This window comes from Lynx rufus, unplaced genomic scaffold (genome assembly GCF_022079265.1).
Source record: "Lynx rufus isolate CCGP_SWC_20201006 ecotype Redwood Valley unplaced genomic scaffold, mLynRuf1.p SCAF_4, whole genome shotgun sequence".
NCBI lineage: Eukaryota > Metazoa > Chordata > Mammalia > Carnivora > Felidae > Lynx > Lynx rufus.
In genome coordinates, this window is record NW_025814856.1 from 167,092,884 (window position 1) to 167,117,987 (window position 25,104).

At 51.0% G+C, this 25,104-nt stretch overlaps 1 protein-coding gene across 1 annotated transcript in view; it reads left to right on the forward strand.

Moving 5' to 3' along the window:
• Positions 1 to 25,104, forward strand: part of DPP6 (dipeptidyl peptidase like 6) — a 715,888-nt gene that overhangs the window by 643,505 nt on the left and 47,279 nt on the right. The window contains exons 12-16 of the mRNA XM_047097129.1: positions 503 to 541; positions 4,820 to 4,927; positions 7,451 to 7,542; positions 8,328 to 8,375; positions 10,117 to 10,235. Of these exons, the coding sequence (XP_046953085.1) occupies positions 503 to 541; positions 4,820 to 4,927; positions 7,451 to 7,542; positions 8,328 to 8,375; positions 10,117 to 10,235 (406 nt within the window). The remainder of the gene's footprint in view (positions 1 to 502; positions 542 to 4,819; positions 4,928 to 7,450; positions 7,543 to 8,327; positions 8,376 to 10,116; positions 10,236 to 25,104) is intronic.

The window sequence follows — 25,104 nt, forward strand, 5'->3', positions numbered from 1 at the left end:
CCAGCACCGGGAGCAGGCCCACGGCGTAGCTGGAATGCTGGTGTTTTTTGTTCTGTTTGGTCTTCCATTATGCGTCTTTCCACACGGTTCTGGGAGATTTACTTTTCGCTCCCGGGGTTGTTATTCAGGGCTGTGGCTTGAGGAGTGTCCACACACCTGCACACGCACACGCACAAAGCCCTACAACAAGGCAGCACTTCCGAGCAGGCCCACGCGTGGACTGACGGCCAAATATGGCAGAAGTACGCCATCTTCCACCGGATTCCCGCCCGCCACGGGTTTGTCCCCGTTGCCGGGGAGGGTGATGTTTTTCTTGTTCGGGGACACGAGTGTTTGGCGGTGAGCCACAGCGGCGGGCCGGGATGCCTCCTCCCTGGGCGGGCCACGGCTCTGTGTGCCTGTGCAGCGACCGTGGAGGGGAATCAAATTGTTTCTGCGCTGTTGGTCACAGACACAAACCATGCAAAAACATCCTTTGTCTAATGCTCTTATTTCATTTCAGAAACACGAGGACGAAAGCGAAGCCTGGCTCCACAGACAGGTAGCTACCGCACGTTTGACTTGTCTTTTGTCTGCACCCGCCCCCAGATGCGCCACCACGGCGGCTCTCCGAGTTTTTACAACACGATGGCTTCTCAAGCATTCAGTCCCTCAGTAGCCCCGCAGAGGTTTCCGGCCCTGGTGGGTGGTGGGGGCTGCTCGGCCGGCTCCTCCTTGCTCCCCGTGGCCCTTGCGCATGACTGGAGAGTCACAGAACCAAGGAAGAAAGACAGTCTGAAAATCACGGCTCTTGAGAATGTACGGGGCTTGGTGAGAACTCAGTTCTGTTAGATTGATGTCCTTGTGGCGAATTACAAGGAGTCCATAAACGCTGCCTCAACGTACTCTCTAAAACAGGCTGGTAGCCGTACATCTCTCCTCATGATTCTGTGGCTGTCCCGTTGGAGGCGCACCGTGCTGGGGTTCGGCGTGAGCTTTCACGGGAACCTGGCCTTCGGAGCCACCCCCGGCTTCCCGTCCTTACTCGGGCAAGAAGTACACGTTAAACAGGCTCCGGGGTCTTGAGTTTTGAGGAGGTCGGGAGAGGTCGACAGGGACTCCCACTTCTGCAGCCAAAAACATTAAACTCCCGCAGAAAGCAAAGCTCTCAGGGCTGGTGTTTTGTCTCACTCCACACCCTGGCAAAGAACAGGTGAGAGTTTTGGAGGCTTCCTTCCTTCCTATCCAGCCTGCTGGGATGAAAGCAGTCTGAACATTTGTGGGGAAAATCACACCAGATTGGAGTCTCGAGAATCGGGGTGAAGCGAGTGCCAACAGAATCCGGGGACAGAATAACGGTGGCTGGACGCGGACCCACGGGCGGGACTTCCCTAGCGGCAGAGTCAGCTGTCCGTCCCAGCCTCCCATCGGTTACGTCCAAGGTGGCAACCTCATACACGGGCACACAAGCACACTCACTTTGAAATACTCCTCCTCGCTGGTCTTTTCCGAAAGAGGAATCGCCCGAATGCCCAATCTTGTTTCCTGTGTGTAAGCGTGGGTGCCGCATCCAAGCTAAGAAAACTCCAAGAAAGAGAGCGTGCTTGGAGGACCCCGAAACGTGAGCTGGGAGGTCATGCTGTGAAGTTGCCGAAAGCCCCCCTGGATCAGTGACAGGAGCGCAGATAGCAAACACACGTGCTGGTGCCCCTCTTGTAGCAGACACAACGTCAGACAGCTTGACGTGAAAGCGAAGAAAAGCCATCATCTGTGTGGTCGTCTGATCGGCCAGTACCTTACGGATCAGACCAGACAGCGCCTAGGCTCCGTGGATCTCAAAACTGAACCAGCGACTTCTCCCAAGCCGTTGTCCGGCGGGTGTGGGGACGACCTTCCTTCTTGTGGCTGAACGACACTCCACTGTACGGACAGACCGCGGCTTGTTTATCTGTTGATGGGCATTGGGTTGTTTCTGCCCTTTGGCTGTCTTGAGCAGTGCGGCAAGAACCTTCTGCGGGGAGCCCAGAGCCAGACAAAGAGGCCGCCCGTTGTGTGATTCCATTAACACAAAATGTCCTGAATAAATGAGTTCACAGAAAGGGACGGCTGTTTGCTGGCTCCCCGGGCCGGGGGAGGGCGCTGGGGAGCAAATTTATGTGAATTTCACCCCAGTACAGTTTTTAAAAAAAACAAACAAAAAAAACCCAAATGGAAATGAATCCTCTAGAACAGCAGCTCTCAAAGATGCACGGGGTAGGAAGGTTGATGAGAGGCGGGCATGAATCCCACGTGTGGTAAATGGAAGTAACCCTAAGATACGTTCAGAAGACACGGACAGGTGTTTGGCTGAGGGCGGGGCTGGAGCACTGGCTGGGGGTCCTCAAGGTCTGGAGGCCAAGAGGCCGCCCGCTTTGCTGGGCTCTTCATCGCGGAGACGCCATCGTCACCGGGATTTTTCTGTACTTATCAGCCTTGCAGCTCGTGGCCCACCTGAGAACACCAGCCACGCTCCAGACAGACAGCCTGGATGGCCTTGGGACAGCGGCCCTCTCCACGCAAAATCAAGTCGGCACTCAAAGCCACATGGAGAATCACAGTTTTACAATGCAGACTTGAAGGCATTTACCGAGCAAACTGCTAACATTTTTTAAACAGCCGTTGAGAAATGTGTCGTGCCGTCTTGAGTTTAAGACGGCAGGTCCTATAGAGGACCTGTTCCAAGGTGGTGCTTTCCCTGCTCAGGGCCGGCGAGCGGCCCTGCCTGGGGAGTGTAGGGAGGCCCTGCTTTCTCTGGGTACCACTCCTCAGGCATCACGAACACAGTGCTCCAGGGCCAGTAGGAAGGTCTAGCTTCACCAGTTTCTCACGACGTTCAAAGAGATTTTTCCTAAAGGGATCCGTGGACCCTGTTTTTCACACCCTTCAGGATATCACGAGGTCCTGGAGGGCAAGCTAGGAACCACCCAGTTTTCCTAGGAATATTCCAGAAGAATAGGCAGCTCCCCCCTGATGCATACACTCCATCACCACCACCCGTGACCTTGCAACGTCTACCCCGTCGTCTGGCTGAAGATGCATCCTGTAGGCCGACATCAGACAGTCTTTCTTCCTTTACCAGGATTTTGGTTTTGTGATTTCAAACTCCAGGCTGGGAGATTGGACAAGGGGCGTGTCCGGAACCACTCTCTGGGAAGAATTGGCCGGTGTGGTACCAACATTTCACAAAGACTCTCTCACCGGTAGAGAGGGCTCCTTCTTCACGGATCCTCTGCGAGTGGCGTGGAGGTGGGGAGAGGGGGCATCGTGTGTGCCAGATTCCCTGTTACCGAGAGAGACCGGAGAGCTTCCCCCAGAAGCCCTGAGTGTCAGCGCTGACATCCGGGTCTCCTCCTCAAAAACCATTGCACTCTCCTACCAGGAATGCATTTACTGCCCCAGAAAGCGGGTCTCAGGCTGAGGGCAGATGCACCGTGCTCCCTGATGAATGTAAAGGTGACATCGAAATGATGAGGGCCCCCTCAGTATGAAAGCAAGGCGTCTGGCAGGAATTAATTATTTATTACCTTATTCAGAGTATTTTTCTCTGCCAAAAGTGCAAACACTTCCCCAGAAAACGGAGGCAATATTGCAGTATCCGCCCTGGGGCCTGGCAAATAAAAGTACATTTAAAAAGCCAGAGTCCCCACTCACTTTCCCATTGCCCCTGCTTCTAAATACCACGCTGCCAGCTCTAAATAGAAAAATAAATATTTGCAGATTAAAGGTTTCATTTTATTGCAAATATTCATGAAGATTAAATGTCATTTTAATCACATGTTAGTTTATTTCTCCGGGCGCATCACGCTGGCGTCTCCTCACTCACTGCGGGGAAATGTGCGTTCCTGGCACCAGCTGGGGCCTATTTACCATTTGTTCTCGGCCGCGTGAGCGTGCGGCTCCTTGAATCAGAAAATATAGATCGTCGCCGACTAATTGGTGTTCACGGATGGAAACTTCCAAGCCGGAGCCGCAGAGATGCTGAGGTGCCGCTGTAGCAAAATGCCTTTTCCCCCATCGGGGAGGTGGCCCGACCCCGGGGCCGTGGCCGCTCAGCTCTGGGGGAGCCGGGCAGGGATAGGGCAACACACTTCAGGCCTCGGCTTTGAAGCCAGCCGAGAATTCCTTCCCCGGGGGAGAGCTGGGAATGCCCATTCCTCTCCGAGGAGAAGTGGCAAGAGACCCCAGCAAACGGGCCATCCGGCAAATGCCCGTGTGGCACGCTCTTCTGGTTCAAGGTTCCTGGAAGGAACGTTTCCTGCACCTGCACCTTAGAATGAATAAAATGTGTCCTTGTTTGCTGTGCTGTTCTCTTTTTACTTGTCTCCCTGGCGGGCTATTCCATGTTCTTTACTAAATTAAAGAACAAAAGACGGGACCGAACGTGGTAGAATTCGTTTTCAGGCACAAACTTGTGAGTGTTCGGGGTTCGCTTCTTCAAGGTGGAGGAGGGTGTGCCTGGACAGGTGCTTCCCTGGGCTCTGCTCTCACGGAGCCGCGGTGAGAGGGGCAGGTGCCCCGGGCGCTCTCCGTGCAGAGGTCCTGCCCCGCCTGGGGGCCTGCGACAAGCCCTCTCCGCGCTCGGCGCCTTCCTGAAGGCTCTGCTGAATTCCTCATCGTTCCTCGGGAAACAGAAGCTTTGACTCGTGCTTCCCAAGGAGAGGAGAGGCCCCACTCACTGTTGATTCTTTCCACCGCACCCCCCATTACAAACGGCAGAGGAGCTGGCTCTCAGGATGTATCGTCTGTGGTAGACCTTTTCCACACACAACGAAGCCTTTTCACACTCTGCTTTTGTCCGTAGAACGAGGAGCCGGTGTTCTCCAAGGACGGCCGGAAGTTCTTCTTCGTCAGAGCCATCCCACAGGGGGGACAAGGGAAATTCTATCACATCACCGTCTCGTCGTCCCAGGTAATCCCGACCGTTTCTAAAACTTCCCGCTGTGCTGGTGACAGCCCCTAGTGGGGACCACTCTGTGTGCCCTGATCATCTGCAAGGTCCCCAGAGTGAGCCCGGGTCCTTGAACTGGGAGGTGGTTTCCCCAAGGTGGGGCAGAATGGGGCGCTCGCAAAGCCCAGGGCTTGAGACGCTGGGTCGCACGTGTGCCCTTTCTGTTATGGCTCGAAAATGCGATGACACTTCGGGGCCCCTGAGTGACTCAGTCGGTTAAACGTCCGACTTCAGCTCAGGTCACGATCTCACAATTCGTGGGTTCAAGCCTTGCATCCGGCTCTGTGCTGACAGCTCGGAGCCTGGAGCCCATTTCAGATTCTGTGTCTCCCTCTCTCTCTGCCCCTCCTCCACTCACGCTCGGTCTTTCTCTCTCAGACATAAACATTAAAAAAAATTTTTTTAAAATAACACTTCTGACAGTAGCATAGGGGGCTGTGGGGCCCGGTGTTGGGTATGAGCCCTGGGACTTGGGTCTACTACTTTGTAGACGATCCTGTGCCCTCGACCCTCCCTCCCCGTCTGTTGTGCTGTCCCCGACCCTCTCTCCCAGGGACACGGGTCTCCCAGGGACACGGGTCTAGTGCCTCACGGTGCGGTGTCCTAGGACATGCTGTCTTTGAGCCCGGTGTAGGCACTATGCCATCACTCTGCTCCCGCCTGCTGCCACTCACCTGATTCTGGGGTCTGGTGGCTTAGGAGCAGGGCATCGCTGAGCTTAATGTACGCGGAGTTAGAACCGGAAGCAGAGATCTTGGTGAACGCTGTTTGTTGCAGACCTGTCGCCCCAGGAAGCTCAGGGCACTGAGTGTTTGGGGAGTGCTGCCTTTAGGAAGAAGGTGCAGAGAGGGCGTGGCATTTCTGTGACCATGACCCTCGTCTTCCGAGCATGGATTCCATTTCTGCAACAGCTTAAGTTATTTGGGGCCCAGGATAGGTGAATTAAAATTTGACTTTAAATAGTTATCAAAAATATCCTGTAGCTACTAATAGAAGACTCCTATTTAGGATTTGGGCCAAAAGGCAATTTCAAAAGAACATGCTGAGGACGCCCCACTTAAGGGCAGGTGTGCCACAGGGAACAGTAACGGAGACCCAGCAGTGACCGTGGGGAGCCTGGTTCCCCGAGGCAGGGCTGCAGGGGCCTGAGTCTCCAGCCCAAGTGACCGCATGACTGACGGTGACTGCTCTCTGGCCAACTTTCCGTTGGTCACTGTGGCACCAGAGTCCTGTTTCCACATTTTGGATCACATTAACCAAGATCGGAAACGTTTATGTGTTTGCATGTGGCCGTGTCCCTGAATTCATGCACAGAGGCACCCCCCTGGCCAGGAGCCCCTCAGGCCACCCCTGTCGTCCGGAATCCCCCGCACCCCCACTTCCCTGCTCCCCGCAGGCTCTCCCTTCCCCTGAGACCCCCGTGGGCTCTGCCTGACTTAGTCACCATCCGATTCCCACCTGCCTCCCTGAGCACCTGCCCTCCAGCACAGCTGGCCGGTGCCTCACCCTGCACCTCCACACCGCGTTCCAGATCACATCATTCCTGTCGCGATGGCCGCACCTCCCTCCAATACGGTTTATTGTCAGAATTATTCCACTCTGGGAGGCACTTGGGGAGAGAGAGGGATTCGAACCGTCCTTGTAAATGATGGCAGAGAATGACAGACGCGTCTCCTCCCTCCCTCCTTCCCTCTCTCCTTCCTTCTCTACCTTCCTCCCTCCCTCCTTCCCTTCCTCTCTCCTTCCTGTCTTCCCCCCTCTTTTCCTGCCTTCCTTCCCCCTTCCTTCCCTCCTTCCTTCCTTCCCTCCCTCCCTTCCTCCCCCTCTCTTCCTGCCTTCCTTCCCCTTCCTTCCCCTCTTCCTTCTTTTCTTCTTTCGTCTCTTCCTCCCTCCTTCCCTCCTCCCTCCCTCCTTCCCTTCCTCTCTCCTTCCTGTCTTCCCCCCTCTTTTCCTTCCTTCCCCTCTTCCTTCCTTCCCTCCCTCCCTTCCTCCCCCTCTCTTCCTGCCTTCCTTCCCCCTTCCTTCCCCTCTTCCTTCTTTTCTTCTTTCGTCTCTTCCTCCCTCCTTCCCTCCTCCCTCTCTCCCTCCCTCCCTCCCTCCTCCCTCCCCTCCATCTATTTCCTTGTCCTGTTTCATACCCCCCCATATTCCTCTTTCCTCCCTCCCAGTCTTCCTGTAGTAATGACTCTGCTAATGAGATTCACAAATTTTACAAAACAGCATCAACAGCATGTGCAGAGGGGCCATTGCTGCCTCTAGTGACACCCATGTGTCCTGGTTGGTGGCCCGGCCATCATGGCACCAGGTGACAAGTACCACGGACGTGGACTCTGGAGGAGGGGGAGGGCTAGGACCTGGGGGTGTCGGCCGAGGCTTTGTGGACGGGCTGGATGCAAGCCCCGGTCAGAGGAGAGGACTTGGGGGGGGGGACCCCACGGAGGGGCTCAGGCTCACCAGCTCTGCCATGTCCTGTCTGTGGTCCAGCCCAACAGCAGCAACGACAACATTCAGTCCATCACATCTGGAGACTGGGACGTCACCAAGATCCTGTCCTACGATGAGAAGCGGAACAAGATGTAAGTGGGGCGGGCCGCGGGGCCGGCAAGACCCTGGCGAAACGCGGCCCTTACTTCCGGTCAGACGACACTCACTAGGTTCTGTCTCCCAGCGGCCCCACCTCCAAAGTTGCCAGACACTGAGCAGAGGAAGCTGAGAGGCCGGCCCTGCGGGGTGACACAGGGGGACAGGCGGTGGCAGGACGGGTCTGTACTCCTTGTGAGCTCCAGGCCCCGTGCGGGGCGCGTTGTGACCGTTCTGTCCTTCGGCTCAGCAGTCCGGGGGAGGGAGGGGGGTCACTGCTTTCCCCGCTCCTAATGTAAATAAGCCGACACACAGAGCGGTTGAGTCGTTGACTGCGGCTTATCCAGACGGTGACAGGGAGCCAGGATTCAGCTCCGACGGTGGAGGCCAGGCCCGGGATGCCACTCGTCCTCCCCGGTGGTGGGACCAGGGCCCGGGTGCCCGCGCTCCAGTGGCAGACGAACACCACTGCCCCAGGCTTTACGTCTGGACTGGTGTCGAGGGTGCTCGGGTCGCGGCCCTCCGGGAGGCCAACGGCTTGTAAAGGGATGCCCACACCTGAGTCCAGTTGTACACTGTCCTCGGCCCCCGGCGGAGCCCCGGTGAGGCCCCTGGGTGTGTGGCTCTCCCCGCCCGCGCCCGGGGCTGGGCCTGAGCGGGACAGGAGGTCCCGTCACCACGCACGGGCAGAGTCCCGGGGAGCGTCTGCAGACAGAGCCCTGCAGGGGACGCGAGCCCACCCTGGGACCACTAATCCCTGTTGTCCCCCCGGTCTTTGCAGCTACTTCCTGAGCACCGAGGACCTGCCTCGGAGGCGACAGCTCTACAGGTACGTGGGCCGGCCGCACACGGGGCTCCGCCTTCAGAAGGCCTGGTGACTCGTGCAGGGACGCGGTACCCCCGGGGTGGGGGGTGCAGGGGACCGCCACAGAGGCAGCTGTAAGGTCCGGAGACAAATAACGAGAAATGCAGAGGCCACCAAATTTGAAGCTTGATTTTTCTGCGCTTGTCCAACGCGGGGGTGTTTGCTCCCCACCCCCGACGTCCTTTCTCGTGTTGATAACCCAGCCTCTTTCTTCTCAACTTTATGCAAATGTGACGTGGCGGGCTCATTCCCACGGGGGGCTGATGGGAGGCAAGTCGGCTCGGGCGTGCCCCGTGTCAGGCGGGGAGGAGGCCCTCTACGGGCTCCGCATCGCCACCGTCTTGCTGTGACAGCGGTCAGATCCGGAACCCCAGACGAGGCAGAGGAAGGGTGTCGTCTGAACCCTGGAGAGGCGACTTCTTCCAGGGTCTGTTCTCCCTGGCATCAGGTCCCGTCACCTGCCCCAGTCACTGTTCCCACCAGGGAAAGCCTTGGGTTCTGAACTGGGATCACCAGACATGGAAATAGCACAACCTCTTACCTCCTCCGTGTTTCCCAGACTAGAAGGTCGGTGGGTGCTGGTCACAGCCCGCAGGCACACCAGCCGCCCCGCGGGACCCGAGGGCCCGAGGGGGTGACTCAGGCTGGATGGAGCCGACGCCTGGCCGCGGGACGCTGGAGAATCCCTCTCAGGAGGACCAGCATGTCCCCTCCCACCCACCGGTGCATGTGCTGAGGGCACAGAAGGCCAGCACAGGGGAGTCCCTCTGGAGGGGAGAGAACTCTGGCAAACCCACGTGGTCACAGGCCCGCTGCTCCGTGTAGCCGGGCGTGCCTGCCAGCGTTACTTAGATCAGTCCTGTCACCCCAAGAATGAAGGGGTTCGAGGCGGACTGCCTCCCTTTTTCTCCGCCTTATGAATACCGTTAGAAGGCCGTCTTCTCCTGGGCGCGAGCTACCGTCACCCTTGTGGGCAGGTCTCCTGCGGGGCCTGTGGGGGGAGGGGACCTTCCTCGGCAAAGTGCTCAGGCAGGAACCCCCTCCAGGTACATGCAAAGCCTCCTCGGTATCTTCATTTTGGGGAACACATTTCAGGCCTTCTTGACGTGAGCGTGTGCTTGTTCCACGTGGTCCCGGGGTTCCTGCTCCGCCTCCCCCCCCCAACAAGTGAGAAGCTCCACGTCTCCGTGTGGCTCCGAAGCAGCCGGAGCCCGGTTCAGCCCGTGCCCCTGGGGTTCCTGACGCGTCGTGTACCAGTGCTAGGTTCTCCTAGGAAATTCGGAGATTGGGAAGACGAGCTCCTGTTCTCAAAGAGCGAGCCGTCTTCTCAGACCAGAGGCGTGGGTCCAAAGTACTAGATAACGGCACCAGGCACTGTGCGCCTTCCCCCTTCCCAGCGGGGGCACGCACAGGCGCAAGTGACCAAGCGTGCACTGTCACGTGTGCACCCAGAGAGCACGCGTGCCATGAGCTCTTCCGAGGGGGGCCTGGCCGCCAGGGAAGGGGAGAACAGAGCAAAGCATTCGGGCCTTCCCCGGGGGGACGGGTGGGAGAAAGGCCCACCGTGGAGCGTCAGGGACTCGCGAGCGCCCTTGAAAGGAGAGAAGCCACCAGCCCCGAAGGCCGAGCTGGGGGTTTGGGCCCTGAGCCCTGGGCCGGTCTCCTCGCCGCCTGGGTTCACGCCCCGCCGTCTCTGTTCCTCCAGCGCCAGCACGGTGGGCAGCTTCAACAGGCAGTGCATGTCCTGTGACCTGGTGGAGAATTGCACCTACTTCAGTGCATCCTTCAGCCACAGCGCGGACTTCTTCCTCCTCAAGTGCGAAGGTAGGCTGCGGCCCTCTGGACCCGCCTCTACGTCAGCGCTGAGATCCGCGGGCGTCCCGGCCACTGGCAGGGGGGTGGCAGCGGTGGGAGCCCGTCCCAGACCAGGCAGGGACCCGCCCAGGTGGGCTCACACGGGCAGGGTTACCGGACCCTCTCTGCGGTTTATGGCTTATCAGGGCGTTTACCCGCTAGGCCACTTAATCCCAGAGTTCCTCCACATTCTCCAAACAAAAAGTCCTAGGAAGTAGATAAGTGTCCCACACGTTGAGGAACCTACGCCACTTATAAAGGTAATAAACTTCTCAAAGCTCAACTTCTTAAGCATATTTAAGGATCGAGGTGATCTAGAAGTCTCAGGCAGAAAAGAAATTATCGTTCTATGACCTAACGTGGGGGTAACTTATCCCAGAAAGTTCCTGATCACACCCGTCAGCATACACGAAACAGTGGGCATGTCCCACGGTGGAAAAACCAGTGTCTTTGAGTCTTGTCCTCGTATGTTGGAAGGATAAGGTCTGAATCCACAAATAAATACGGTTGTTATAAAGCGTGTCTCAAGAGCTCCTGAGACCACGTTGCTGCAGGTGGAACTGACTGGGACCAGGGCCAATTCAGGCCCACGACTCGCGGGTACAGAAGGAGGAATGTCTGTGAGAGCACTGTCTTCGTCGGCCTTCGCCAGCTGCACACCAGTGTGTGACCTCATCCCCTTTTTGTGAGTATCTTCCAAAATCGTGAAAAGCAAGGAAGACTCGGCCCCTTGACCACCACAGGCTCAGCCCCAGACGTTCTCCCAAGACGATGGGGAACCTCTGAATTACAACTGTAGCCACCCCCTCCCCCAGTCCCCTCGAAGGAAGGTAGTACCAAACTCCTCTTAGACAGCAAGTGGCCGAAAGAGGAGAGAGCCTAGGAACCAGTCCACTGGCTTCATCCGTCGACAGGAGGTTGGGTGATGCACAGGGAACCAGCATCAAGGTCTCCCGGCTACCGGGCCAGCAACACCTGCCGCCCCGTGGCAGGATCTTTGGGAAATTACAGCCTGGGAAAATGTAGGGTTTATGTGGCCAGGAAACCGACCCGCTAGAAGCTGAGACAAGAGTCTGACCAGAGCTACACAATCACGCATCTGGAATCTTGTCCCCAGAAGGAGACACAGAAACATCATGATAAAATACAGAAGAGAAAAGTCAAAGTGCATTTAAAGAACTTCCCAGACAAGGATCCATTATTTAAAATCCATTTAAGTATTGAGCATGTTGCCTTATCGTAAGGTAAGCTTAAACTAGCCCTCTTCTCTACAAAATTTCTCTGTATATATCTTTTGTATGATAACCTATTTTCTGGTGAAAGTAACTTGAATGCCCAAATTGACCTTTCCCCCAAAGCCTGACCAAACCCTCATTTTTAAAAAGGGACTTTCTAAAAGACAAACAAAGAAACATAAATGTACAAAAGATGGAATGATGAGAGACCACGGACTTAGCCGCAGTGAAAGCGAATCCCCATCCTGCGCTGAGGGACGGTTAACCCCGTGAGCGGTGGTGACGACTGTCATGGGGGTGAGACTTCAGAAGGGGATGATTACACCCAGTTTGATTGCTTGGGATTTTTGTGGGGGAAGAAGAATCAAGGAAAGATGACGTGGCATTTCAGACGTGGGCAAGGGTGGGATTCAGAGTGTCGAGTGCAGTGTCATGGGGCGGGGGGAGGGGGATGCAGTGTGAGGAGGAGCGTTGGGCATGCTGAGATCGCGTGGAGGGTCCCCCCCCTCCATGGTCTGTGAGCCCCCATCGGTCCAGCAGAGGCATGCATTTAAGAAGTCCAATTTAACAACCAAAATTAATTCTCAGTGATTTTATTTTCCCCCATGTCTCTCGGCAGAGATTAAAGTGGACCCAAGCAGCATTGATTAAACTCCCTCTCCTGTGTTGCTTTCACACCCCAACGCTACTCGCTACTCCAGAGATTCCTACGAACCTCTGACCAAAACAATGTCCCCACCCCCAGCTCTAGAGGCTCTCCTTCCCGGCTCCTGCGACACTTCGGGTAGATTAACATGGCCCCTAAGATGTAACCAGAACAAGTCCTTCCCTTCTAGGCTGAAGAAAACGTAATGACAGTAGAGCATTCTCTGTGACTGGGGGAAGGGGAATCTGTGAACGCTCCCACACTCAGAAGGGCTCGGCCCACCGTGCAGGAGGAGGTTTGGACCAAGGGTTTAGAACCGGGGCACGGCAGACACCCAGCGGCCAAAGCAAGGGCTTGATCAGAGCGGCCGCAGGCCGTCACGCTGGGGGAGTCCACAGGGCCGGGGACCACACAAGCGGCCGTAAGACCACAAAACTGAGATACCCCATCTAAACTCCTCCTGCTTTGCCTGCGGACCTTCCGCTGTGATGGGTTTTGCTGAGTTTATCGGCGATGGTTCTGTCCCTTAATTTACACTGTCCCTCTGTCCCAGCTGATTGTCGCCCATCACTCGTCTGCAGTGAATGCTTGTCTGTGACTGGCCCTTCCATGCGTTGTCCTTCTCCTGGTGAGACCATAACCTCCACCCTCATCGTCACAGATTTCCTCTTAGTCTTATCATCTGGTGCCCTCTCCTGTGACACACTTCCTTAACATTTATTCTGTGCTGTCTCAAGGCTTCTCATTTCTGTATTTGTTTATAATTCTTAAGTTCTTAATTTTTATTAAGTATGTAAAACTTTTAAATGCATAAATTATTTTCATACCTTCGCACACCATCGATTAAAATAGCACAGGTAAGGCAAGACTCTGAAATGTTTGCAGTGCTTACATCCACTCATTACCTAGCTGGGTCCCATCTCCCTGTGCCGGTATTTCTAGCAAAAAGTCATGGGTTTCATATGGCCACTGAAGGCTTGCATGAAAAGTGCCTGTAAACCCAGATACAGTGGAACCTTGTAGAAACTCACCTACATAATAAGTACACAGATGTTTAGATTTCTTTTCCGATCTCTAGGGTCTAGCAGTGAAGCCAGATGCATTCAAAATACTGCATTACGATGTGACATCTTACAGCGATTTTCCAGAAAACCCAGCAAGCTTTCAGTTTCTACACTTGCTGGTCTCCCCAATGACCCTGTAAGATGGGTGGTGATAGAAATACCTAAACTCTGTTCAGCTCTTCACAGTTTGAAAAGTACATTCCTTATAATATTTGACGTTTATGTTTCCATTTCTGATTGCTTGCTATCTGTCTCTAACACAAAGAGATCTTAGAGTTCCCTACACTGAACATACTGTTCCACACTTGCACACTTGGTCTTTGATCGATCAATGGACGCCTGATTGATACATCCCCCAGACCTTCTTTCAGGCCAAGGGTTGATTTTTTAAAAAAAAATTTTTAATGTTTATTTATTTTTAAGAGATGGAGAGACAGAGTGTGAGTGGGGAAGGGGCAGAGAGAGAGAGGGAGATACAGAATCCGAAGCAGGCTCCAGGCTCTGAGCTGTCGGCACAGAGCCCGACGCGGGGTTTGAACCCGCCAGCCATGAGATCATGACCTGAACTGAAGTCGGACGCTTAACCGACTGAGTCACCCAGACGCCCCAGGCAAGGGTCAATTTTTATCAACCCTTGGGATGAACAAGCCCAGGCAGCATGGGCACCTTCAGACCAGCATGTGTGACAGAAACTGTCACTGGTTCCTCAGCTGTCCTGGAGCACCCAGATCAGAAGTCAGGCTGCATCTCCGGCAGAGCTGTGACGTCCAACTTTGAGTCTTGGGTGACCCCAGTGTCATGTTTAAAGAAAAATTACTCACCTCCTGTATTAGTTCCCCAGGGCTGCTGTAGCAAATGACCACAAGCTGCGTGGGCTTAACGCAGCAAAAATGTATACTCTCCCAGTTCTGGAGACCAGAAGTCTGAAAGCAAGTCGTCTGCAGGGCTGACTCCTCGTGGAGGCTCTGAGAGGGAACCTGCTCCATGCCTCCCTCCAGCTTCTGGTGCTGCCAGTGATCCTGGGTGTTCCCCACCTTGTAGACGTCCTACCCCGACCTCTGCCTCCACTGGCACGTGGCCCTGTGTCTCTGGGCCCCACGCCCCGATCTCTGCCTTCGTCGGCACGTGGCCCTGTGTCTCTGGACCCCAGTTTCTCTCTCCTTGTAAGGACACCAACCACAGGTGAGGACCCACCTACTCCAGTCGACTTCATCTTAACTTGATTGCATTTACAAAGACCCTATTTCCAAATAAGGTCACATCCACAGGTACTGGGGTTGGAACTGCAGCATATCTTTCATGGGGAGATACAGTTGACCCACAGGACCTCCCTTCTGTGACTCCATTCACCTTCTTCTATAAGAAAGAGAGGAAAGGAACTATTGTTGGTTTTCTCAGGGACACAAATTTAAGGGCAGCCACGTGAGACTTTGTGACAGAGACTGTTCCCAATGGCTTTACCACATTCTAGAAAGAGTGAGAGGGGCCTCTGCAGAAAGTGATAGTTTCCAAACCATGTTTTTGGAAGATAACGCTGGCATGTTGGCGGAAGAAGTGTACGTTTTCTCCAGAAATTCTTCCTCCGTGTCAGAAAGTCAAATGAATACTCGAGTCACGTGGAGCTTTGAAAAGTTGTTAGGATTTTTCTCCTCCCCAGCTGAATTCATCCAGGAGAGCCACTGTGCAACTGAATCAAAGCACCCAGTTTACATAATTTGAGTTTTACAGTCATAGCCTCTGTTTAGAGAATTGGATTTTTCTCTTCAAACTGAATCCCAAGCACATGATTCATTTTCCTCCAAGTTTGTGAGGACTCAGTCAGTCCTGTTTCTAAGAAACACTGAAACTTCACCAGGAAAATGGGACCTGTGCATGAATCAGGCATTTGCTGTTATATATCAAAAACAGTTTTCTATTTTTAAAAGTTAATAAATAAACTTCTTTTTCTTGGAACCAAACATGGTGGAACTCGAGCTTTTCGTCCTGTTCTGAGTGGAGAACCTTTGTTATGAATCCTGCTGCGGTCTGGACTTCACCCCCCTTTGCTGTTAAGTTGTGATTTACGGAGCCATTTGCCAATGGTTAAGACATTCGGCCATAGAGTCAGCGACTTGATTTATCAGGACAGCATTCTCCATCTTGAAGTCAAATTGAAACAAAATATGTAAGCTTAAAATAAAGCGAGTGGCTGTATCCCGATTACTGCTTTTCTTACTACTAAATGCTCGGGGCTCTATCATCACCATCGCTGCCATGGAGAAAGAGAAATCACAGAAATGGAGAGCAATGAAGGATGGAATTGGACAGACCTGGCTAGAAGCTGGGCCCCTCCACTCACTAGATTCGTGATGTGGGCACGTTGGCTGGCCTTGCCAAACCCTCGACTTCCTCATCCTGAAAACTGGGGCCACAACAGTAGCTGTCTCACAAAGCTCTTGTCTGGATTCACGGAGGTAATGCACGTGGACTGCTTGGCATGATGTCCGAGGCACAGCAAATGCCTAATAAGTGATAACTAATATTGTGACCACAGTCACCATCGTCATCATCATTACCTCAGTGATCAAAGGAGAGTGTCTTAGCCATCCTCCAGCTACTGACTCAGCATCCAGAAGGTGGGGCTAACATGACAGATGGTTACCTTCTGTGAAATTAGTGAAGCAAATCCCTTACTCGGTGTTTCCAGATGTGAGTGGCCATCCTCATACCTCACCGGGCTGTGCCAGAAGCCTTGAGTCTGCGCTCACACTAGCAGGATAGAAAGTTCCAGAAGTGACTGTAGTTGCCAGAGTCATAGAACCGTAGCTCACCCATGTGTGAGGCATGGAGGTGTAGTACCTGGTGACTTCAGAAGGGCAGATGCCTACAGGGCCCTCCACAGCTGGTTCTTGGTGGAAGTTAGGAAGGAACCAAATTTTCTTATTTTCATCAGCACTGGATATTTCCTCCTTCTGTGCCATTTCCCCTCTCTGCCTTTACTCCATCAGATGCCCAGTGCTCTCAGCTGCCCTGGCCATGTCCTGACCTTGAGGAATATAACAGAGGGGGAAATGTACACCGAGGCACTATATTAGTTCTCCATGAGTTTTAGTCAAAACAAAGCCATGAGTGGCAGGGATGAAAAATGGGTTTCAGCCTTGAAGATCAACTCCTCCGCACTGGAAGTCTCTGGCTGCAGTGCTGTGCATAAGAAGGATGCCTTGGCCAAGTCCAGGCTCAGCAAGAAAGAGCCTCATGAGCGATTGATGGGTCATGTCTGCCACACGCAACGGGGAAGAGGTGAATGATTGATTGGTCATGTCTGCCACATGCAGCAGTGAGGGAGGAGGTGGTGCCCACCTACCACACATCTGTTCCTGGAGGGAGTGGAAAGCTATTAATCTTGACATCACTACAGAAAGTACCCTGAGGGAAGCTTGTGGCCTAAGGTTTCTGACTGAAAGACAACTCGGCCAGTCATACATCTTTTGAAGTGAGGAGAAGAAAGCTCCAGACCCCTCCAAAGTGGCCCCGGGGTGATGCCCATTCACACCCAGTCCTTCAGTGTACATCTAGGCAGGTGCACCCTCTTACATCCCGGCCCATTCAATGTAGGCATGAAATACACTCTTCTACTGAAATTATTTCAGGTAACTGTAAGTGATAGTGCCAGAGCTAGAAAAATAATAGTCTGCATCCTCGCTGATGAAACTGTATTATTCGCTTCGAACATGGGGCGACACTGATGCTGTGCAGCAAGATTTGAAAAGGGAGAAGCGCGTAATCCTCTAGGCGTCTCTTATAGTGAGTTTCCAAGCCGTCAACCTGGCGACCCTATTTTAATTTTGAGTTTGGCCAAGCGAATGTTTGGAACCAAGTTTGAGACTCCTTGGAGCGTTGCCAGCGTGTTTGTGAGGAAGAACATCTCTTCAATCTCTCAGACATTTGGAGCTACTCCCTCCGGAGCTGTGGGTACCAAGAACAAGGAGAGGGATTCGCGGGGCAGGTTGTATCACCGGTATAATTTACATGAATACTTTGGAAGATGCTAAACTCATCAGTAAAAGCTCCCAGACCCCAAGCAAGTCACTGAGCAGGAGCCTCGTTGCTCTTCAGTGACAACAAAACAAGCCTCTCCCTCAGAAAGACACTTCCCACTTTCCCACTGGACACCTTCCCCATCACGGGGCAAATGTCTGAGCTGTTCCAGCACCAGGTGACAAGGTACTTCTGCAAAATGAGAAGTCTTTCCTGACAGCATTCTACTTGAAATGTGCGTTGACAATAAATAATACCATCCGGTGCAACTATGGTGCCTCTGTGACCCACGTTCTCCTTTTATGCCCACTGCCCTGACTCCAGCCAGCCACTTTGCTCCTGACCACCATCACGTTTCCTAAAGCATCTTTTCCTTAAGGACAGCTTCCTGAGTACATATGTAAAATAGTAGAAGAAACATAAAATTAAAAAAATAAATGGCACCACTGAGTCACCAGGAAGGGGTTACCTGCAGACCAGAACATTGAAAAATTTTTGAAAAGTAAATAGAAATAGATCACACTGAGAGTTAATTCCAAAGTCCAAAGCCTAGGATGTGTATGTAGCATAAGTGATGAAGGATGTAATTACAAAAAAAAAATTAAAAAACAATCGATAAAACAAAAAGACAACCTACAGAATGGGAGATGTTTGCAAATGGCATATCTGATAAATGGATCAGATATTAGTACCCAAAGCATATGGAGAACTGATACAAGTCAACACCCAAAAACAACCCAGTTACAAAATGTGCAGCAGATATGAAGAGACATCTCTCCAAATAAGACATCCAGATGGCCACTAGACACGTGAAAAGATGCTCAACATCACTCGTCATCAGGGAAATGCAAATCAAAACTACAATGAGATATCATCCCACACCTGCCAGATTGGCTAAAATAAAAAACACAAGAAACAACAGGTGTTGGCAAGGATGTGGACAAAAAAAGGAACCTTCGTGCACTGTTGCTGGGAATATAAACAGGTGCATCTGCTGTGGAAAACAGTGTGGAGGGTCCTCAAAAATTTAAAATTAGAACTACCCTACCATCCAGTAATCATACTACTGAGTATTTTCCCCAAAAAGGGGGAAAACATCAATTAGAAGGAATATATGTAGCTCTATTTTTATTGCAGCATTATTTACAATAGGCAAATTATGAAAGCAGCCCAAGAGTCCCTCAACTGATGAATGGGTAAAGAAGACGTGACATATATACACAATGGAATGTTACTCAGCCATTAAAAATAATGAAATCATGGGGCGCCTGGGTGGCGCAGTCGGTTAAGCGTCCGACTTCAGCCAGGTCACGATCTCACGGTCCGTGGGTTCGAGCCCCGCGTCGGGCTCTGGGCTGATGGCCCAGAGCCTGGAGCCTGTTTCCGATTCTGTGTCTCCCTCTCTCTCTGCCCCTCCCCCATTCATGCTCTGTCTCGCTCTGTCCCAAAAATAAATAAAAAACGTTTTAAAAAAAAAAATTAAAAAATAAATAAATAAATAAAATAAAAATAAAAATAATGAAATCTTGCCATTTGCAACAACATGCATAGAGCTAGAGTGTATGATGCTAAGTGAAATAAGTCAGTCAGAGAAAGACAAATACCATATGATTTTACTTATAGGTGGAATTTAAGAAACAAAACAAATGAACTAAGAGACAAATGAAAGAGACAAAATGAAAAAAAAAAAAAAGAGAAGCAAAGCAAGAAACAAACTCTTAACTACAGAGAACACACTGGTGGTTTCCAGAGGGGTCAGGTGGGGGTGGGTGAAGCAGGTGATGGGGATTAAGGAGGGCACTTGTGATGAGCACTGAGTGACATATGGAACTGTTGAGTGACTATATTGTACAGCTGAAACTAACATTAAATACTGCATGTTAACTATATTGGAATTAAAACTAAAAGCTTAATAAAAAAAAAGAAGAAAAAGTAAATTGACTCATCAAAATATACACCCTCCCCTAACTTTTCTTAGTTCAAAAGAAAAACTGAATAGATGCGGTAATTATAAGCCCCAGTTTTCCAAGAAAGCCCTGGATAATGCCTGACAAAGATCGATGAAGGCCTGATCTTTATTTTTAGTGCCCTTCTCTTCATTCTCAGAAGTGTCCTTGTTTGGGCAAAATTATGGACAGCATACCACCAAACAGGAATGCGGAAGATCCAGCAGGATTACCCAGAAGACCGCAACTGGATGGAAATGAACATTCCAGCAAAACTTGAGAGACATGAATACTAGATCCCAGAAATGCATTCTGCCATGTGGAGGTTCGAGGGGAGACTGGGAAGGATGAAGGGGAAAAAATAACCAAAGATATAATAGAAAAAAATCCCACCAAGCATTGAGTCATTACAGAGGAAAGAAGTATTGAATGTCTTGTAAGAATTTGGGGAAAGCCAGGAAGTTAATTGCTCCTAATGAAATTTGATGATTCAGAGGTTAGAAATTACATAAGGTTATGGGGCAGAAGGAAGGGTATGTGGAGGGTTTTCTCTTTTCTTTTTTCTTTCCTTTTCTCTTATTATTTTAAATACTCAGAGTAGTATCGCACTTCTCACTTTGCAACAACAGTTCAGGAAACAGCAGAACAAGTCCATAAACTGCTGCTGATGGAAAACGGTTTCTAAGTTTCAGTCCTGCCCATCCTGAGCTCTTGTTCATAAAATGGGCAGGAAGGGGTACCTGGGTGGCTCGGTTGGTTGAGAGTTTGACTTCAGTTCAGGTCATGATTTCACAGTTCATGGGTGTGAGCCCCACATGGGACTCTGTGTTGACAGCACAGAGCCCGCTTCAGGTCCTCTGTCCCCCTCTGCCTGCCCCTCCCCCACTTCCACTCTCTCAAAAATAAACATTTAAAAAAATAAATAATAAAATAAAAATCAAATAAATAAATACAATGGGCAGGAAAAGGAATTTGGGAATGTTCAAATATGTAAAATATACCATTCACACATCTGCCCTGGAAAACAAAACAAAACAAAACAAAACTACACACAGAGGTGCTTAAACAAAAGAAAAGGGCTGGCCAAAGAGAAGTAAGAGGCGTATGATGAGCAAAGGAACTAAACTTTAACAATTATTGGATAAAATGTACTGCAGTTGTTCATGAGGATTCCTAAAACAAAAGTGCTTAAAAAACTAGAAGAAGCTTCTAGATGATTTCAGCCAGCTCTGGAAGGGCAGCTGTGCTCCAGCAGATGGGGTGTAGACCCACTGGTGGGGAGCAGGGGATGTGGGAGACCTGGGTGCCTGTGTGCTGAAGAATTAAGTGAACCCTTACTTTATACCACACACACACACACACACACACACACACACACACACTCACTCACACACTCAACACCTCAAAATGGATCAAAGACTTCTACATAAGACCTGACACTGTAAAACCCCTAAAAGAACCCACGGGGGAAAGTTTTGTGCCATTGACCTTGTGTTTCATGGATAGGACACCAAAAGCAAAATAAGAAGAAAACATTTTAAAGATGGAAGCAAGGAAGCATTGGCACTACACTCCAAGAACTGTCACCTTAAACAATAGTGCTGGCACATTCTGACCACCAGTAAAACATCCATCCGCTTCTACCCACGTTCCAATAGTAGGTGACATTTTGTTTTAAACCAGGGAATGTTATCGAATTGCCTGGCACACGTGAATTACAGGTATTAGATTGGAAACGTACAGCTGGCTTTCAACAAAAGTTTCCATTTTTGATAAGACATAAAAAGAATTGATCCCAAACTTAATTAATTATTGATGCTAATGGAGAGGAAGAGGAATAAGGGGAAACAGATGCTTGTCTAGCCATGAGTTTTGGCTCCTCCCCTCCCTCACTGTTTAAGAGAACACTTGCAGGGCGCCTGGCTGGCTCAGCCGGTTGAGCGTCCGACTTCGGCTCAGGCATGATGTCAAGGTTTGTGAGTTCGAGCCCTGTGTCAGGCTCTGTGCTGACAGCTTGGAGCCTGGAGCCTGCCTCGGATTCTGTGTTTCCCTCTCTCTCTGCCCCTGTCCCTCCCTCCCTCCCTCTCCCTCTCTCTCCCCCCCCCCCTCAAAAATAAATAAACATGAAAAAAATTAAAAATATTTGCAAGTATAGATGCTTGAGGGGACAGGAGGGAAGGTCGAGTGAACCCCACTTTGCAGATTATAACAGGGAGGGGCAGGGCATGGAGGGTGCTGGAGGGAACATCCCAAGTCTAAAAAGAACACCTGCCATTCTGCTGCAGTCAGTTGTCACCATTCAGAAGCTATTTAATTTCTGGATCTTATGGTATTCAAACAGAGCTTCAAAATCCATATTTTTATATAAAAATCGAATTTCTCAATGTTGGAAACCCATTAAAATTCGAAACGTATTCCTTCTGGCTAAGCAAACATTTGCAGGCCATATCCCACCCACAGGTGACAGTCTGACATCTACAACCCACTGGATTGCCAAGGGGAGTTTCTCATAATCTCTCGGTCCCAGCTATGAGCTACCCTCTTGGTTGTCACTAAACAGCCAAAGCTTAAATAGCCAGAAGGAGCCATAAGTGAGGTGGATACGTTTCTATCTCAACGATCCAACCCTGGACCCTCATGAACCCACAACACTTTTTAAAGCTGATCTGTAAGAATATTTTGAAGGTACTTGTACTTAATTCCTAGCTATCCAGCATGGTTGAGTAAGGCAGTTTTCGTATTAATAAATTCTTCTCATTATACCATCCATAAATTGTCTTCAAAGAGGTGAGGATATTTATCACATACTCTGCTGGCTGTAAATTGATCTTTGCTGCTTCAGGGAGCTCTTTGACACTGTCGTTGCCTTCCATCATTGACTTGAACCATTGGCCCATGTGAGGAAGAAAGAAAGTTATCACAAAAAGGACTGTGGTGGTGGCTGACTCCCTTTTCCTTGCTTTGCTGTTGAGGAAACTGAGGCACAGAGCTGTTGAATGACTCGGGCAAACCGCACAGCCGGTTAGTAGTAGGAGCCCCAGACCCCACGCCATCTGACTACTGTCCTGGTGTTTCTGTAACACTGTTCTTCTCCTTTGCATCCTGATTAGCAAGCACCATGGCTGGCCATCGAGAGTTTTGTGTGTTCGGTGCATTGTACCCAGAGAAGGAACCAAAGAGGCAAACCTGGATGAAGTGCTAAGGAGAAGGTGAAAGGCAAATCTCAGAAGTCACATTTTTACTCTCATAAGTTCCATGGCTTTCACGCACACCAGTTCCAATAGCTTCAGACACGGGATGGCTCACATTTGCCTGAGAACACAGAAGATGGTGGTTTGAGCCACTTGTCCCACCCCCACCAGGAGATTTGCATGCTGATAATGAATCACTGTTAAGGAAATGAGTCCACGAGAGACCTACAGTTAGGAGTTCAGCCCATGTCCAACGTGGAAAGGCATACTACTGATAAGAATGGGAGCTATGAGTGATCCTGTAAATTGTGGGTGACCCCAATCCTGTGTGTGCTGCACCCAGCACCGCGTAGACTTTAATAAGTCGAACATGAACAACGGTTGTCTTCTTCTGTGTTGTCGACAGCAACAAAAAAGCCAATATGGCGGCAGAAAGCAGGGCAGGGGCCAGGAGGGTTGCAAATGAGCTCGAAAAAGGAGCAAAACTTCTTACAAAGCACCTTCTTCAGGAAACGTGTGGCCAAATAAGTCAGCAATTCTCTAAAGGAGACAACGTGGGATCATCCTTGTTCTTAAAATAGTCACATTCAAGGGAAGATGAGCAGAGGCATCTGGCTAAATGTTACATCTGCTTCCACTTCCGTTAACTTCTTTTCCCCCAGAAGAAGGTATTAGATTATGGTAGACAGCTATTGAATGATAATACAGCACTCCTAATGCATTTTTAAAAGCCCCCTGTTTTGTACTTCATAGCTTTGCATCCATACCGACCGAGACAAAATGCATGTGAATGTAGGGACTCCATGAACACAGAGTATCCGCTCTCCTGCCTGGTTTGTTCCTCAGCAGAACCATGAAGACATCAGAGACATTTCCCTAAGGCAGCTTCTGACCTCCATCTCCTTCCTCCATCCAGTTCAACTATTGAGCAGCTAATGTATGCCTCTAGGTGCTGGGGAAGCACAGAATCAGTCAGAGATCCTGCCTTGAGGGACTCATGTTGAGGGGGGAGCACCCATCCCAGAAATGGCATTTAATGTGGTTGGTGCTATTACTGGGATGTGTGCAGGGGTGCATGAGAACCCAGGGAATTCTCTGTGTGCTAGGAACTTTGCTGGAGACCACCGTAGGCACTTGAGTAAGGCATCGTCCGGGGCGCCTGGGTGGCTCGGTCAGTTAAGTGTCCCACTTTGGCTCGGGTCTTGATCTCGCAGTCCGTGAGTTTGAACCCCGTGTCGGGCTCTGTGCTGACAGCTCGGAGCCTGAAGCCTGCTTCGGATTCTGTGTCTCCCTTTCTCTCTGCCCCTTCCCTTGTTGCTCGTGCGCTCTCTCCCTCTCCCTCTCTCTCTCTCTCTCTCTCTCTCTCTCAAAAATAAAATTAAAATTATTAAAATTTTTTAAATAAATAAAAATAAGTTTAAAAATGAATAAGGCATCGCCCTTGACCTCAGGGAAGTCACAGACATGTGGTGAGAGTCTGCCTAACAAAAATTTGTATATTTAGGGCATGGAGGCTGCTCTAAAAGCCTAGCAGTTCACCATCTCCCTTCCCACTAGCAGAGACTGCCCATTTTACAGATGAGAACGTTAAGACACTTTCTACATCTTGCCCAAAAGCACATAGCTAACTAGGGGCAGAGTCAGAACTAGGATCAGTATTTTTCCCACACCTGCCTTCTCCACGTGCCCGTGAACACCACTCTTGCTCTCTTGTGCGTGGAGACAAACGAGCATTTTTGCTGATTGTTCTCCTCAAACGCTTCTTCCACAGCCGTGTAAATTGAGCCCTAGTGAAGCCTTAGACACAAGAGGGCACTGCAGCCCTGAATATTCACACCTGCCTTCCTAGGGCCGCTGTGGGGTCGGTGCGGCATCATCTCCCAGTGTCTGGTGCCCCCTCCAGTGTGGCAGTCCCACCACCCGCACTGCAGTAGTGTTTCCACCACCCCGTGGGGCTACAAAGGACAGAGCCGTCCAGACCGAGAAGCATTTCTCTGATGCTCGCTGTCTGCCAGATACAGACTGCAGGCCAGGCGTGCAGCGATGAGCAAGACGCAGAGGCCCTGCCCTCGAGTAGCCCAGAGTCTAGTGAAATTCACAACACTGTGAAACCCGTCAAAGGGGCCGAGCGTGGAGCAGGGAGCCCGCGAGAGCCTCGGCTGGGATGGACTACCTCCCCCACGTCACGGGTGTGAACTGGTCCTTGTGCTCTAGGACTTTACTGGTGAGGAGACACACACCACCAACTGGAGAATAATAAAGGGCAGACTGTAGCGAATCGTTTGGGAAAGACTGTAAATGCTCTCGGTAGCCGGGAGAGAAAGCATCTGGTAACTGGCAAAACTTGGGGGGTCAGGGGGAAGGGCAGATGGTCCTTCCCAAGGAGGAAGCGGGAGGAAGTGACCCCTTTGTGCCTTGACTGCCTCATCTATAAAATTGAGATAATAATAGTACCTGCCTGGTAGGGTTGGGGCAAACATGGAAGTTTTGACTATTTATGAAGCACTCACAGTGGATGTTACTGTTGTTCGTCATTGACCATGTTATTGTTCGTGATGATGATGACAGTGTTATTGATGATGATGGTGATGGTATCACTGTTGTTGCTGTTGTTGCCCCAGCTCTGGCTCATACCTGAGAGATGGGGCCTTCAGTTATGGTCACTTTTCTCCTGTAGTGGGGAGAAGTTTCGCCTCTTGTTTCCGATGACTGGTGATGTGAATTTACATAGAGATCGGTT